The 13,447-nt window shown below is 38.9% G+C and overlaps 1 protein-coding gene across 8 annotated transcripts in view; it reads left to right on the top strand.

The window, feature by feature from the left end:
* LOC127412093 (kinesin light chain 1-like) overlaps positions 1 to 13,447 on the top strand; it is a 64,580-nt gene that overhangs the window by 40,911 nt on the left and 10,222 nt on the right. For all 8 annotated transcript variants that reach the window (XM_051648164.1, XM_051648163.1, XM_051648162.1 and 5 more), the window contains one exon: positions 10,433 to 10,563. In XM_051648164.1, the coding sequence (XP_051504124.1) occupies positions 10,433 to 10,563 (131 nt within the window). The remainder of the gene's footprint in view (positions 1 to 10,432; positions 10,564 to 13,447) is intronic.

Genomic DNA, 13,447 nt, shown 5'->3' with positions numbered 1-13,447 from the left:
GTGGTTCTTCTGAGGACTATATTAGGATGAACTAACTTTTATATTCATTCCTTCCTGACTTACACATGAAAAATACTCTACTTGTACTTGTACACAAATGCAGCCACAATGCTTGGCATTGCAAGTGCACACTCTTGTTGTACACAGTTACACATACTGTATATAATAAGTAACTGTGGAAATAACAAACATCAGTACCCGAAGGAGCGTGTTGACATCAGTTCTCTGTGCCATCTTTTAATAACTTTTTATTATTATTTTTTATCCCCTTTTCTCCCAATTTGGAATGCCCAATTCCCACTACTTAGTAGGTCCTCGTGGTGGCGCAGTTACTCACCTAAATCCGGGTGGCGGAGGAAAGTCTCAGTTGCCTCTGCTTCAGAGTACGTCAATCCACGCATCTTAGCATGTGGCTCGCTGTGCATGATGCCGCGGAGACTCACAGCACGTGGAGGCTCATGCTACTCTCCGTGATCCACGCACAACTTACCATGCGCCCCATTAAAGAGCGAGAGCCACTAATTGCGACCACGAGGAGGTTACCCCATGTGACTCTACCCTCCCTAGCAACCGGGCTAATTTGGTTGCTTGGGAGACCTGGCTGGAGTCACTCAGCATGCCCTGGATTCGAACTCGTGACTCCAGGGGTGGTAGTCAGCATCAAAACTCGCTGAGCTAACCAGGCCCCCTGTCTGTGCCATTTAATCTGTCAGCAATTGTAACTAACAGTCAACTTTTAACTAACTTCGCAAGATTCTCTAGAAACTCTTCTGCCATGACAGAAGATAATATAATAGGTTTGTCATTTTACCAAAATTTCAGTAGTTGGAACAAACATCAGTGAAAGCTCGCAATTCTTGTTAGCAATTTAGATTCCACAGCAAAAAGTAATACTTGCTAATTTCTTAAGTTAACATAGTTTTTAGGTCTGAAGCAATAATTCATGCCAACAGTCAGTAATATAAGAATAAAGAAACAAATTACAAGCTATAGAACAAATAAAAACAGTAGAAAAAAGATTCAGGTAGAACTAATCAATCAGAAAAAACAAATACTTATCCCTCCTGTAATGTTTGGGTCATTTTTGACCTGTTTGAGAGTTAAAAACCATGAAAAACTTGTAATTGGTCAGATTGTCTTTGGATTCTCCACAACAATGATTAAATAAGAAAAAAAAAAAAATTACATTTCAATGATACTTATATTTATGCAATGTCAGGGTGTTTTGGGTGGTTACTAGGGCATTGCTAGGTGGATGTTTGGGCATTACTAAATGGTCACTAGCTGACGCAAGTCAAAAGAGACCATCCCTTAGTCTCTATGACATCCTGATCCCTAGATATGTGTTGGGACCTATTTAATGGGAGTCTATGTGATTTTTTTTGCTCATATTTAGTCTAAAAATATTTTAGAATATAAACCATGATTCTGTATTTGTTTCGAACAGATAGAGTGTGTAAGTTCAATTATCAGCTTTTTTTCACTCAAAATGAAGGGTACCACCACTGACATATAGGTGATGCTCTTTCCAGATGCTGCTATAAAAACTTGTGTTCAGTGTGAAAAACAAGCCTATGGCAATGATTATGTATACTGTACTCTACTGCGTCTTTTTTTAACAGAACGTGCACAAAACAGAAAGGTTCAATTACTGGAATGGTCTTCACTACATAATACATTAATACTTTTTAAAGCTACTAAAGTTATCCAGCTAAAAGCAATTAGTGGTTTTCTCTTTGTATTTCTCTTGTCAGTATTGTCATTTGATTAATACTGACAACTGACAACATCTATTTACATGTATCTGCATGAATGCAACATGCAAGCACTTTTTACAGAGCATATGCACACATAAAAGCACTAATAGAAAGCAACGCCTGTCAATCCAACATCGCATGTGTACTGAAATGAGTCAGTACAACCGGTACTGCAGAAAGATCTTTGTTATTTTAATATCGACTTAGTACCTATTGCTAATTACCATTACTAATACTTTTGACATCCCTAGTCTGTTATACCTGGGGAGAGTTATCCAGCATCTACCAGCAGGAGCTAACTACGAAACTAACCAGTCAAATCTCGACCCATTGGTATTTGATGTGAAAGAGAAAACTGACCATAGAAGAAAACGGTTTCGCTAATGTAGCGCCCCTTGAGCCAATGTCTGCATTGTGTTTGGAGAGCAGCAACTATGTGAAATTGAGCTTATGTTGCTAGAAGTGTTTGTGTTCACATTTGCGTACAGTAGAGTATGTTTTGGGCCTTACTACGTTACCCCAGTCATCTCATCTTTTGTGTTTCCTCTATCTCTTGCTGTCTCTTTCATTGTCTACACTTTCAATTGAAATCTCCCTAATAATGTAACATTTTTGTCTCTGTTCCTCTTTCTTTATAACCTTTCTCTCCTCCTTGTTACTTACTCTGCTTCCTCTTGCATTGCTCTCTCTCTCTCTCTCTCTCTCTCTCTCTCTCTCTCTCTCTCTCTCTCTTGTGTGGTTGGCAGGTGTAACTCCAGATGCCTTGTTGTGGTTGTAGAACTTACCTTCTGCATGATGGACGCCCTCCTCACCCCCTCTCCAGCTTTGCTGTTTTTCGTCTCCTCTCTCCGAATGGCTCCATTCCTTCTCCTCCTCCTTCTCTGGGCATAAGCGGCTAAAACATTGCTGAACTAAACCTCTCTCCTATCCTGCAATACTCTGTAATAAATCGTCACTGTAATATGTCATTAGAAGGAGCTTTTCCTGTCTGTCAGTCTCTATAACTGTCAAAGCCATATTAATTTGGTGCAAGTAAAGGCAAGGTTGTGAGGTATAAAAGTACAGTCCATTCACTGGCTCCATTCCTTGTGAGCTGCCTAAGTAGGCAGCATTTTAAGGCGTCATAGGTGAGCTCCTGACACAAAGGCTGATCTTAAGGCAGCATGATTGCGCTGCCCTTTAAGATAACTTGTTTTGGTGAAATTCTAAGGCAGCATTACATGTATCCTTTGCAGAGAAAGCAAACCCAGAATGCAAGCTAAGCAAAGGAAAATCCATCCAAGGTGGCGGATGACATGAGAGAAATGTCAGATGTAAATATAATTCAATGCAGCAAATAATCTAAATAGTTAAACGTGCAGACTGACTGCGTGCAGCTAAATCTTTCTACACGCGTGGACACACTGTATAGTACTACTACTATTGTTTACTGCTGTGTACCTTGGTGTTGGATCATTTTGAAATGTAAATGTTTTTTGGACCAAAAAGGTTTAGGAAAACATGACCTAGGACCTTAAGATGGTATAACATTAATAATGGACTCACAGCCTTGTTTTCATTTGCGTCAGATTAAATATGGTGTCTCCTCTAAACCAAGGTCTGTGATGTACATGTACCATGCACTCTTCTATAAAGGGATAGTTCACCCAAAAATTATAATTTTCTCATCATTTACTCACCCTTATGCAGTCTCAAATTCATAAGAGTTTGATATGTTCATAGATGCATGATGTGTTTGCTGTATGATGTCCATACAATGTAAGTCAGTGAGGTCCAAAATTTTCAAGCACCAAAATGCACATAAAGGCAGCATAAAAGTAATCCACACGTCTCAGTTGGTTTAATCCATATCTTCCAAGGCGATACGATTGGTTTGGGGTGAGAATCAGACATAATTATAAGCCCTATCCATTTAAACTTGCATTGTGTGGACATAAATGCATCATACATCTATGAAAATATCTTCATTTGTGTTTCGCAGAAGAAAGAAAGTCATACGAGTTTGAAACGGCATAAAGGCTTGATCAAATTTACCATTGCCACGGGCTATATGCAGTCGATCCTCCAAAGCAGGGGTGTCAAACTCGGTTCCTGGAGGGCCACAGTCCAGCAGAGTTTAGCTCCAACCCTAATTAAACACACCTGAAGCAGCTAATCAAGGTCTTCAGGAGTGCTTGAAGATTACAAGGAGGCATTTTGGAGCAGGGCTGGAACGAAACTCTGCAGGGCTGCGGCCCTCCAGGAACTGAGTTTGACACCCCTGCTCCAAAGGATGTGACGTTTATGCGCGCTCCTGAGAGCCTTGCCTCAGTGCTTCTCTTCCGCTATTCAGCAGCGTCAACAAACTGCAACACTAGGTAACGTTACCTTATAGATGGAATCCAGCAAACGTCCGGCTCCCAGTACAACACCGACTCCTACACAAACTCAGAGTAAGCCAAAAATGTAAAACATTTTTCTACTGAATCCCATCTGGCTAAGCGGGAACGTGATCGTGGTCGAATGAAAACTTGAGTGAACAGCGGCAGGGCATTTGATTCCTCGAGGGACCTTCGTTCGGTTTTGGGGATCAACCGACCCTGAATAGGCGTTCTTCTTACTGGACAGGTAAGCTTACATAACTACAAAGCATGTGAAATATAGTGCCATAAGGATTGATCTGTGTAATTTTAGCTAAACTACAATAACACATTAAATGAATAATAGACAATGTTCAAGGAGCAAAAAGCTCCATTCATTAGTGTAACGTAATTGGTTATACAGAAAATATGTATATTCTATTATTATAAAACTATAGCGCATCGATATATCAAAATGACAGTTGTGATGGAATCACATCAATACTGAATTGTGTCAACATATTTATAATGTACAGCCTATTTTATAAACAGCTTCTGTCATCCACCAAATTTAGCTAACAGCTATTGATAAAGCTGGCTAGCTAGCTAATGCCGACATAGGCTATCAGATAAATGCAGTCAATGTATCATGCAAAGCAAAGTGATTACTTCAAACTACAGTCTCGCATAGTCAGACCTATATCCACACTTTGTTTTAGCCCTGTTCCAGCACTGGAGAGTCAAATATAATGTACAGTCTCAAAGTTTGTAGTAAAACAATCATAACTGTGTCATTTTAATTATGCTACCTCATCTGTCAGCATTATGTCGTTGAATCATGTTCAGTCTCTTTGTACGTTACGTCATTGTTTTGGCTGATGCTCGCTCATGTCCCTATGGAGTGTGTGCACAAGCTCGAGTACGAGCAACAGGTAGCTGTCTGCAGTTCACTTAACGGCCACGGGTGTCATTAATAACAAGGGTTTCTGAATCTTACATATTGCACCTTTAAGGGTAGAATATCATTTTTGGGTGAACTATCCCTTTAAACTATTTGGACAAGTCGTTTGTACAGTTCTGTGTCTTTTGGTTCACATTGGTTGACCTTATTGAGTGCTCCCCTCAATGACTGAGGCCATTTGAACTATGATCTGCTCTGTCTGCAAGTGAGCTTTGTACTGCTATATCAGTCACTTCCTGTCCAGTGCATTAATGTGGCATGATTGTGTTGTTCGGATTCATATAGACCAAATCACACTTTATTAAACCATTTCATATTGACCATTATTGTGAGACCATTGTAAGGAGGTAGAGAGTGGAGATGGACAAATGAGAAGAAAGAGAGGGATGATATGGGATGAATAGAAGTATAGAATCTGTGGAATGTGATGCTCTTCTTTTCATTATCCTTCTAACCTGTTCTCTGGTGTGTTACTACATCTTGTGTCTTTCATAACTTCTAATAAAACTGACTTTGCTCACCACAGCATCTGCCTGTGTACTCTTTCTCTTCATCTGTATATGAGTGTGTGTGTGTGTGTGTTGAAATGTTCAGGTCTTGTATTGCAGATTTATGTGTGTGTGTAAGCTGGATGTGTTGTGGCTAACTTTTGTAACTGCTTGTTGCTTTGATGGAGGTGATGATCTGGATTTATCTGGCTCAGTGTTGCATCTTCTTGAACCCTCTCTTTCCTTCCCTCTCCACCTCTATCAACCCCCACCTCACCCTTTCTCGCTTTTCCGAGCCTCTGGATGAATAGCAAGGGTCAGAGGTGAAGGGTTGCAGCAGAAGAGACTGCAGCAGGGCATGGTTAACAAGAGAAGACGAAATGTATTGAGACCTAGATAATATGACATGGTTCCCACGGTGATGGAAAACCAGGAAATATCAGGGAATTTTTTTCAGGCCTAGAAAAGAAATTAATATTAATTTTAAATGGCCATGTAAAAGTAATGAGACTTAATAAAATCTTAAATGTAACTGGAAAATTAATTTTAATAGTTAATTTATAAAAAAAAAAAAAAAATAGTTATGCTGAGCTCTAAAATAAAATGCAATATTGTATTGGCTAGAAATAACTTTCAAAAACTTTTTACTTTTGTAAAATAAATATATATATATATATATATATATATTAAAAAAACATCATTATCCATTATTCATGAACAACATGAAAAGTCAAGGAAATTTCTGTCATAAAAGGTGTAGGAACCCTGATACTAGCACTAAAACATCTTTTTAAAACTTCTTGACTTTGATGAGCTGAAATCAATAATGGGAAATTGTGGAAAAGAACACGAATAAAGATTCAGAAATAAAAGTCTGAATTTGTATTACTTTTAAACTATTGTTTTAAATAAAATTCAATCTAATTAGCATCCTACACTGAAAGTTGATATGATTTTCAAAAAGGTCTAGATGAAGATGCATGAATAGTTTTTTGTTTCCTTCTGTAAAGTATAATATAAAATAATACAATTTAAAGTTTTAGTTTAATTAGTTAAATCTAGTTTTAGTTTAAATTGTGTTATGCTTTTTAACTTAATTAATAAAAAGATTAAATTGTTCATGATTGTTATATAAATTACTAGTGGTTGAAAGATCCTTTTTTTTTTTTTTTTTTTTTTGGTTAATGGATGATACAAATGTCTAAAGTGCAGAGTGGCCAATACAATTTAAAGGAATATTTTGTGTTCAATACAAGTTAAGCTCAATCAACAGCATTTGTGGCATAATGTTGATTACCACAAATATTTATTTTGACAAAAATCGAGGTTACAGTGAGGCTCTTACAATGGAAGTAAATGTGGCCAATTTGAAGGCAGAAATGTGAAGCTTATAATTTTATAAAAGCACTTACATTAATTCTTCTGTTAAAACGTGTGTATTATTTGAGCTGTAAAGTTGTTTAAATCAACATTTTACAGTTATTTTAGGGTTCGTTGACATTACATCGTCATGGCAACGATGTTATAAAATATGTTATAACTTTACACAGAAAAGGTTAGAAAGTGATTTTATCACAATAAATGTTTACATGTATATTGTTTATGTCTTGTGGCTATACTTTTGAAAGAGTGAGTATTTCATCGTTCACATCATTCACAAAATGACAAAGGCTGTTGGTAGATGTTACCAACACCACTGTTAATAGACTATGCAGGTTCGTTATCAACTCACAATGACTAAATAGCAGCTGACTATTCGGCCTGGCTTAAATGGAGCCAGAATGATCTCAAAAATAATATATTTACAAAATACAATACATAAATGCACAGCACAATTCACATTCACAAAATCAGATTCATATATTCAAAATACAATTCATAAAAACACAAGTGAGGGCACAAATATTTCCCCAATTGCCCACACAAATACCTCTTACTTAAATACATTCAAAATGTTTTTACAAATACGTATCTATCAAGTTCTTGAATTAATTTGCCTCCAAACTTTTGTGAATGTTGATACATTTATTTATGAATTGTTGAATCTGTATTTGCAAATCGTCACTTGTGTGGATCTCTTTGGATTTGTATGTGACTTTTTTGAGACTTTCCTGCCAGGTTTTGATTCACAAATTGTGTTTTTTGTAGGAAGTCCTCTTTAGCCAATCACCATAAGCTTTTAATCCATCAATCATAACACGCCTTGCTGAACTCTGGTGGATATCGGGCACATTCAATCGTGGTTTAGCGTTTCCCCGTTACCATAGTTACTTATTCATTCCTTTGAGAACAACGGGGAGAAATATCCAACAGATTTGGCTGTTTTAGCAATGACAAACATGACGAAAGCAATAAAACCTGGGACTGATTTTTTTTTATCGCCTTTCAACTATATAGAATCCTAAAGAAGAGTGCCGTAGCTGCAAGCTGTAGAGTCATACAGTTCAGTAGTCCAGTACAGAAGTTTACATTTACTATTTTCACGTTAATATTTTATATGATTGGGATCTACAACATTAAACTGCTTTGTTTACATCATAAACACATACAGTTTAATTATTAAAGAGTTTTGTCCACATATTAATGATATTTGCTTCACACACACACACACACACAAAAAAAAAAATATTTAAGAGGTGAAACCTGTGAAATGGCTTATGCGATTTCAGTGGAAGACCTTTATTTTAATTTGACAATTTAGCTGTAACGGGTAAAGGATGGGCAAGGAGGAGGTGGGAACCGGCAGAACAGTCAACGTAAACTTTAATGAAATAAACTCATCTTAAAACAACATAAAACACATAGATGCGCGCACACACACACACACAGCAGCTGCATGCGTCTCACTCTCTCGAATCGGTGCCTCTCGCTCGTCTTTATCCCCCTTCCGGCTGATTAGCCCGATTCAGGGCCGTGCATGTGTCCTCACGGCACCACCCTCCTCCTCTTCACACTCCTCCATTGCCCGATTTAGGCTGGGGAAACCCCCGGCATGACATACTCCCCTCCCTTCCTGGAGGGGGGGTGTTGCCCCTCCGGCCGTGCCTGCCGGCGGGTCTTCCCCACCTTTCTGGAGCTCTGGGAGAGACGAGGGGAGGGAAAGGGGAGAGGGAAAGAGCGAGGCGGAGTGATAGAGAGAAAGGAGAGCGAGAGAAAACTGGCTTGCTGGTTCCCGGATACGCCGTTGCCTGGTCCTCAGCCACTCCTCTGACCTCTGGCAGACGACAGCTCGCTTCTCCCCTGGCAGATGGCAGCGAGTCCTCTGACCCCTGGTGGACAGAACGGCTCCTCCCCTTTCTCGGCGGACGACAGTGGTTCCTCCATCTCTCAGTGGACAGATGGCCGCGGCTGCTCCCCTGTCAGGATGGCAGCAGTGAGGACTCTGCGACAGCGCATCCCTCCTCCTTCCCGGGTTTCAGCACCAATATAATGGGTAAAGGATGGGCAAGGAGGAGGCGGGAACCGGCAGAACAGTCAATGTAAACTTTAATGACATAAACTCAAAACAACATAAAACACATAGATGCGCACACACACACACACACAGCGGCAGTGTGTCTCTCTCTCTCTCTCGAACCGGCGCCTCCGGCTCGTCTTTATCCCCCTCCCGGCTGATTAGCCCGATTCAGGGCCGGGCGTGTGTCCTCACGGGCCGGCCCTGCCCTCCTCCTCGTCACTACAGCCTTAGCAGACAATGCAAGAAAGCTTTGGTAAGGTTAAAGTAGTACACATAGAATAAAAATATAAACAAAAAACATAAAGGAGGAGGATGCAATAATGATGGGGATGAAATAAATTTTATTAAACAAGAAATATGCAGTAACTTTTAATGTAATAATTAATCCTACAATCATAAGCGGTTTTTATTATTGTTTCTTTTTAATAAGTACTTTGTTTGGCAGTAAAGACAGTGCTAATGGAGATGTGTATACATTCATGCCCAGTACTGTGTACCTAAACATTTACAGCAACTTTACTTGAACGGTAAGCACAATACAAGAGTATTTCTCAGACACACTAACCATATATCCAGAATTTGGTCAATTGCAGCCACTGCACTCTTTAGGCTTCTGTATAGTTGAAAGGCACTAAAAAGTCGGGTTTTATTGTTTGTCTAAAGTGCAAAAAACAACACAACAGCTTTTCATCGTGATTTTTGTTGTAAAAATAGCCAAATCTATCGGATATTTCTCCCCGTTGTTCTCGTAGGAATGAATAAGTAACTATGGTAATGGAGAAACGCTAAACCATGATTGAATGTGCCCGATATCCACCAGAGTTCAGCAAGGCGTGTTGTGATTGGTGTATTAAAAGCTCAGTGTGATTGGCTAAAGAGGACTTCCTACAAAAAACACAATTTGTGACTCCCAACCTGGCAGGAAGGTCTCAAAAATAGCCACAAACAAATCCAAAGCAATCCACATGTGTTACGATTTGCAAATGCATATTCAACGATCCATAAATAAATGTATTAACATTCACAAGTATTTTGATGCAAATTAATTCAAGAACTTGATAGATAAGTATTTGTGTGGGCAGTTGGGGAAATATTTGTGCCTTCACTTTTGTATTTATGAATTGTATTTTGAATTTATGAATCTGATTTTGTGAATGTGAATTGTGCTGTGCATTTATGTATTGTATTTTGTAAATATATTCTTTTTGAGATCATTCTGGCTCCATAGGCTTATATAATGTTCTACCGCTAAAATTACCTTTCATCAACTACAACCGAGGACCACATATCCAAAATCGGGTAGGTGATCATTTGTGCTTGTGTGTGTTGCAGGATGAGCATGAATCAAATGATGATGATGATCCTCTTCACTAGTTTGCAGTATGTAGAAGAGTATGCATGGTGTAATGCTTTAGCCTTTCTGTTGGCAGGACGGCACTGGCTCACTGAAGCGCAGCGGTTCCTTTAGTAAACTACGGGCTTCGATCCGACGCAGCAGTGAGAAACTGGTCCGCAAGCTCAAAGGAGGCGGCTTACGAGAAAATGAACCCAAAATTCCTGGGTAACTATCACCAATTAACTTCCTATTCTCAGAGCAATCTCCCCTCTTTCCAACATCCCAACCCTTCCTGCTACGGACTCAACAAAGGATAGGCGAGTAGGTCACCGTGATCATTGCCAAAGCCCAAACACCTCAGAAGCTTTATTTTCAAGAGACAATATACACTGGAAAATCAAGATTAAAGACTATAATTTTAAATTGGAGGGAAGAAAATGGGGAAGTTTAGAAGGTGTGCTCCATCACGCTTTTTGGAGGACAGTGTTACAATTATTTGATTAGAGTTGCAACTGAACTTTGGAGTAAAGTTTCAGAACTCCTGGTTTAGAATCCCAGATGGACAGAATTGCAATCAGTATAAGGTGATTCCTGTCTGGAATGATGTGCTTAGATGTGCTAAGAAAGCTTTAAAGGGTCAGTAGTCTGAAGACTGTATATATGGAGAGATCAAAGGGATAGTTAAAAAAAAAAAAAAATTCTGTCATCATTATTACTCACTCTCATGACTTCTTCAGTGGAACACAGAAGTACTAATGTTGAAGAATGTACTGGCTCTTTTCCATGTAATGAAAGTAAAAGATGACTGGAGCTGTCCAAAAAAAGAAAAGCACCAAGTCTTTTAAAGCCATACGATAGCTTTGTTTGACAAACAGACCGAAATGCCAAAACTCTCAAATCTCATTTGCATAGTGTTCAGATTCAAAGATGTCGCCTCTGTGCCTTGCAGCAAGTTTGATGAGCCAATGACGCCAAAATGTTAATGGATTTTGTTTGTGTCGTAACCGAATTTGCGCGATGGAAAATACATTTTGAGAACTGCAGCAAGGGGAAGATTTTCAGTGAACAGTGACCTAAATTTCAGTGTGTTCCTCACACAAAGCTGTTGTATGGCTTCAGAGGACTTACAATATGGCACACATGTAATGTGCATGGACTGCTTTTCTCGTCCTTTTTTTGTGTTTTTCTGGTCATTTTTGGAGCTTGACAGCTGTGGTCCCTGCAAACTTGGTCACATCTCTAGTATGGTAAGAGCCGAGTGAAGATTCTTCATAAAGTCTCCTTTTGTGTTCCATAGAAAGAATAAAAGCTTACGAACAACATAATAATGTTGAAATATCATATTTAGGTGAACGATTCCTTTAAGTGGAGTGTGACTTAACCCAGTAGAGAATCTGATTTATTCTCAACACTGGAGCACTTTTGCCCTCTTTAACAAAGCTTTTAAAATGGGCTGCAAGTAGGTTGAAACAAGTTTCATCTAATTATCCCCTTAATTCGAGGGAGGGCGGGTGGTTTACAACATGAAAATGGGATTTTGTAAACTATGGTGCATTATAGTAAAGGAAAGTCCAGTGTCAAAACTGACAGTGTATGCAAAGTCTCTTTCTCACTCTGTCTCTTTCACAACACAGTTTTAAGTGAGTGAAGAAATTTGCTTGCTTGATTAACTGGATGGTACTTTTTGCACATGTACAAACCAACTTAACCCTGAATTCCGCAAATAATTACACATTTACATGTAATGCAATGGGTGACATTGGGCGAATTCCAAATGGAAGTCAGCATCCCTATGCCCTACTCCCTCCGAAGGGCTGAGCCCTTGAGGGAGCAGGGCACTCGTGTCTCATGTATGGCCATACTCCCTTGATGAAGGGAGTAATGAAAGACATACGTCAATTCCACTTTATCTTCGCCTGAAACGTTAACATGACAATGCAGCGCAGCTGTTCTAACAACAGGAATCTCTTATTGCTGTTAATTTGTTGTTGCAAATAAATATAATTTTTGTAATAGTTTTTTTTTTTTTTTTTTTTCAAACATTGCCTTTTGTGTATTATTTAAAAATGCTTAGTAATATGTCTGTACATAAATGTATATAAATTACATGAATGAATGTTTCCCGCCAAAAGTTATTTGGTTCATGAGAGGTCTTAATAATTAATAAATAATAATAAACCACAAGGTTTAGACTAGCCTAAAGGAAAAAAATGGACCCTGTTTTTGGAGTATTTCTCTGATTATGGCTGTCTACTATCTTATGTATGAGGACGAATGTAAACTGCAGCGGAGGAGAAGTATCTTTTATAAAAGGGCAATAGCGCTTGCCTGAGCATTTGAATATGTAATATGTTCTGATCGACAACCTTGCATTAAAATATATCCCGAGGACACGCCACCCAGGGTCAAGTGATCATAAACAGTAAAATTACTTCCTCGAAGTGACCATCACATGTACTCTTCGCTAACGGCCTTGTGGAAGGGCCCTCCGTGGAGGGCTTGAGTTGCTCACTTTCATTTGGAACACCCCTTCGGGTGGTGCCCCCTTGCTGCAGTGCCCTTCAAGGGCGCAAAAACGCCTTTTGGAATTCACCCATTGTGATGCAATTTGTGCTGAGGTAAACTGACTTGTGTCTGTTACTGGGGTTTCTCAAAAACATCTGATTTGCCAGACTAACTTTTTTTCTGTCCCTGTAAAATGCAATTTTATGTTTTTATTTATTCCCTGCATTTTAACTTTATTTTCTGACGTGTATTATTTTATTGCTTTATTCATCTTTTATGCCTTTTTGCTTGGTGACCTTTCTTGATGCCTTTTTGCATCTGCTTGGATCTCTGTGTTTTATTTGAGGATTTTTACTTCTCTGTGCTGTGTTGTACATTTGTTTAATAAAATAAAAAAAAATCCATGGAAATTTGCTGTCTGCTGCATGCCTGTTTCCTCCATTTTTCTGTCTTGTGGTGTCACTCACTATGAATCTAATTTGTTTTTACTTCTCTCCCCTCTTCCTCTTTTACCCTTTGTTTACCAACTCCCTTTGCATTGTGGTTTTCCTAAAAGTCGACATAAAACGCCATTCGCAACCCATTTTACCTCCGTAATCTGAAG

The sequence above is a fragment of the Myxocyprinus asiaticus genome, chromosome 21, assembly GCF_019703515.2.
Source record: "Myxocyprinus asiaticus isolate MX2 ecotype Aquarium Trade chromosome 21, UBuf_Myxa_2, whole genome shotgun sequence".
NCBI classification, from domain to species: domain Eukaryota; kingdom Metazoa; phylum Chordata; class Actinopteri; order Cypriniformes; family Catostomidae; genus Myxocyprinus; species Myxocyprinus asiaticus.
Note: the sequence above shows the minus strand (reverse complement) of the source record. Positions and strands in the feature narration are given on the sequence as shown.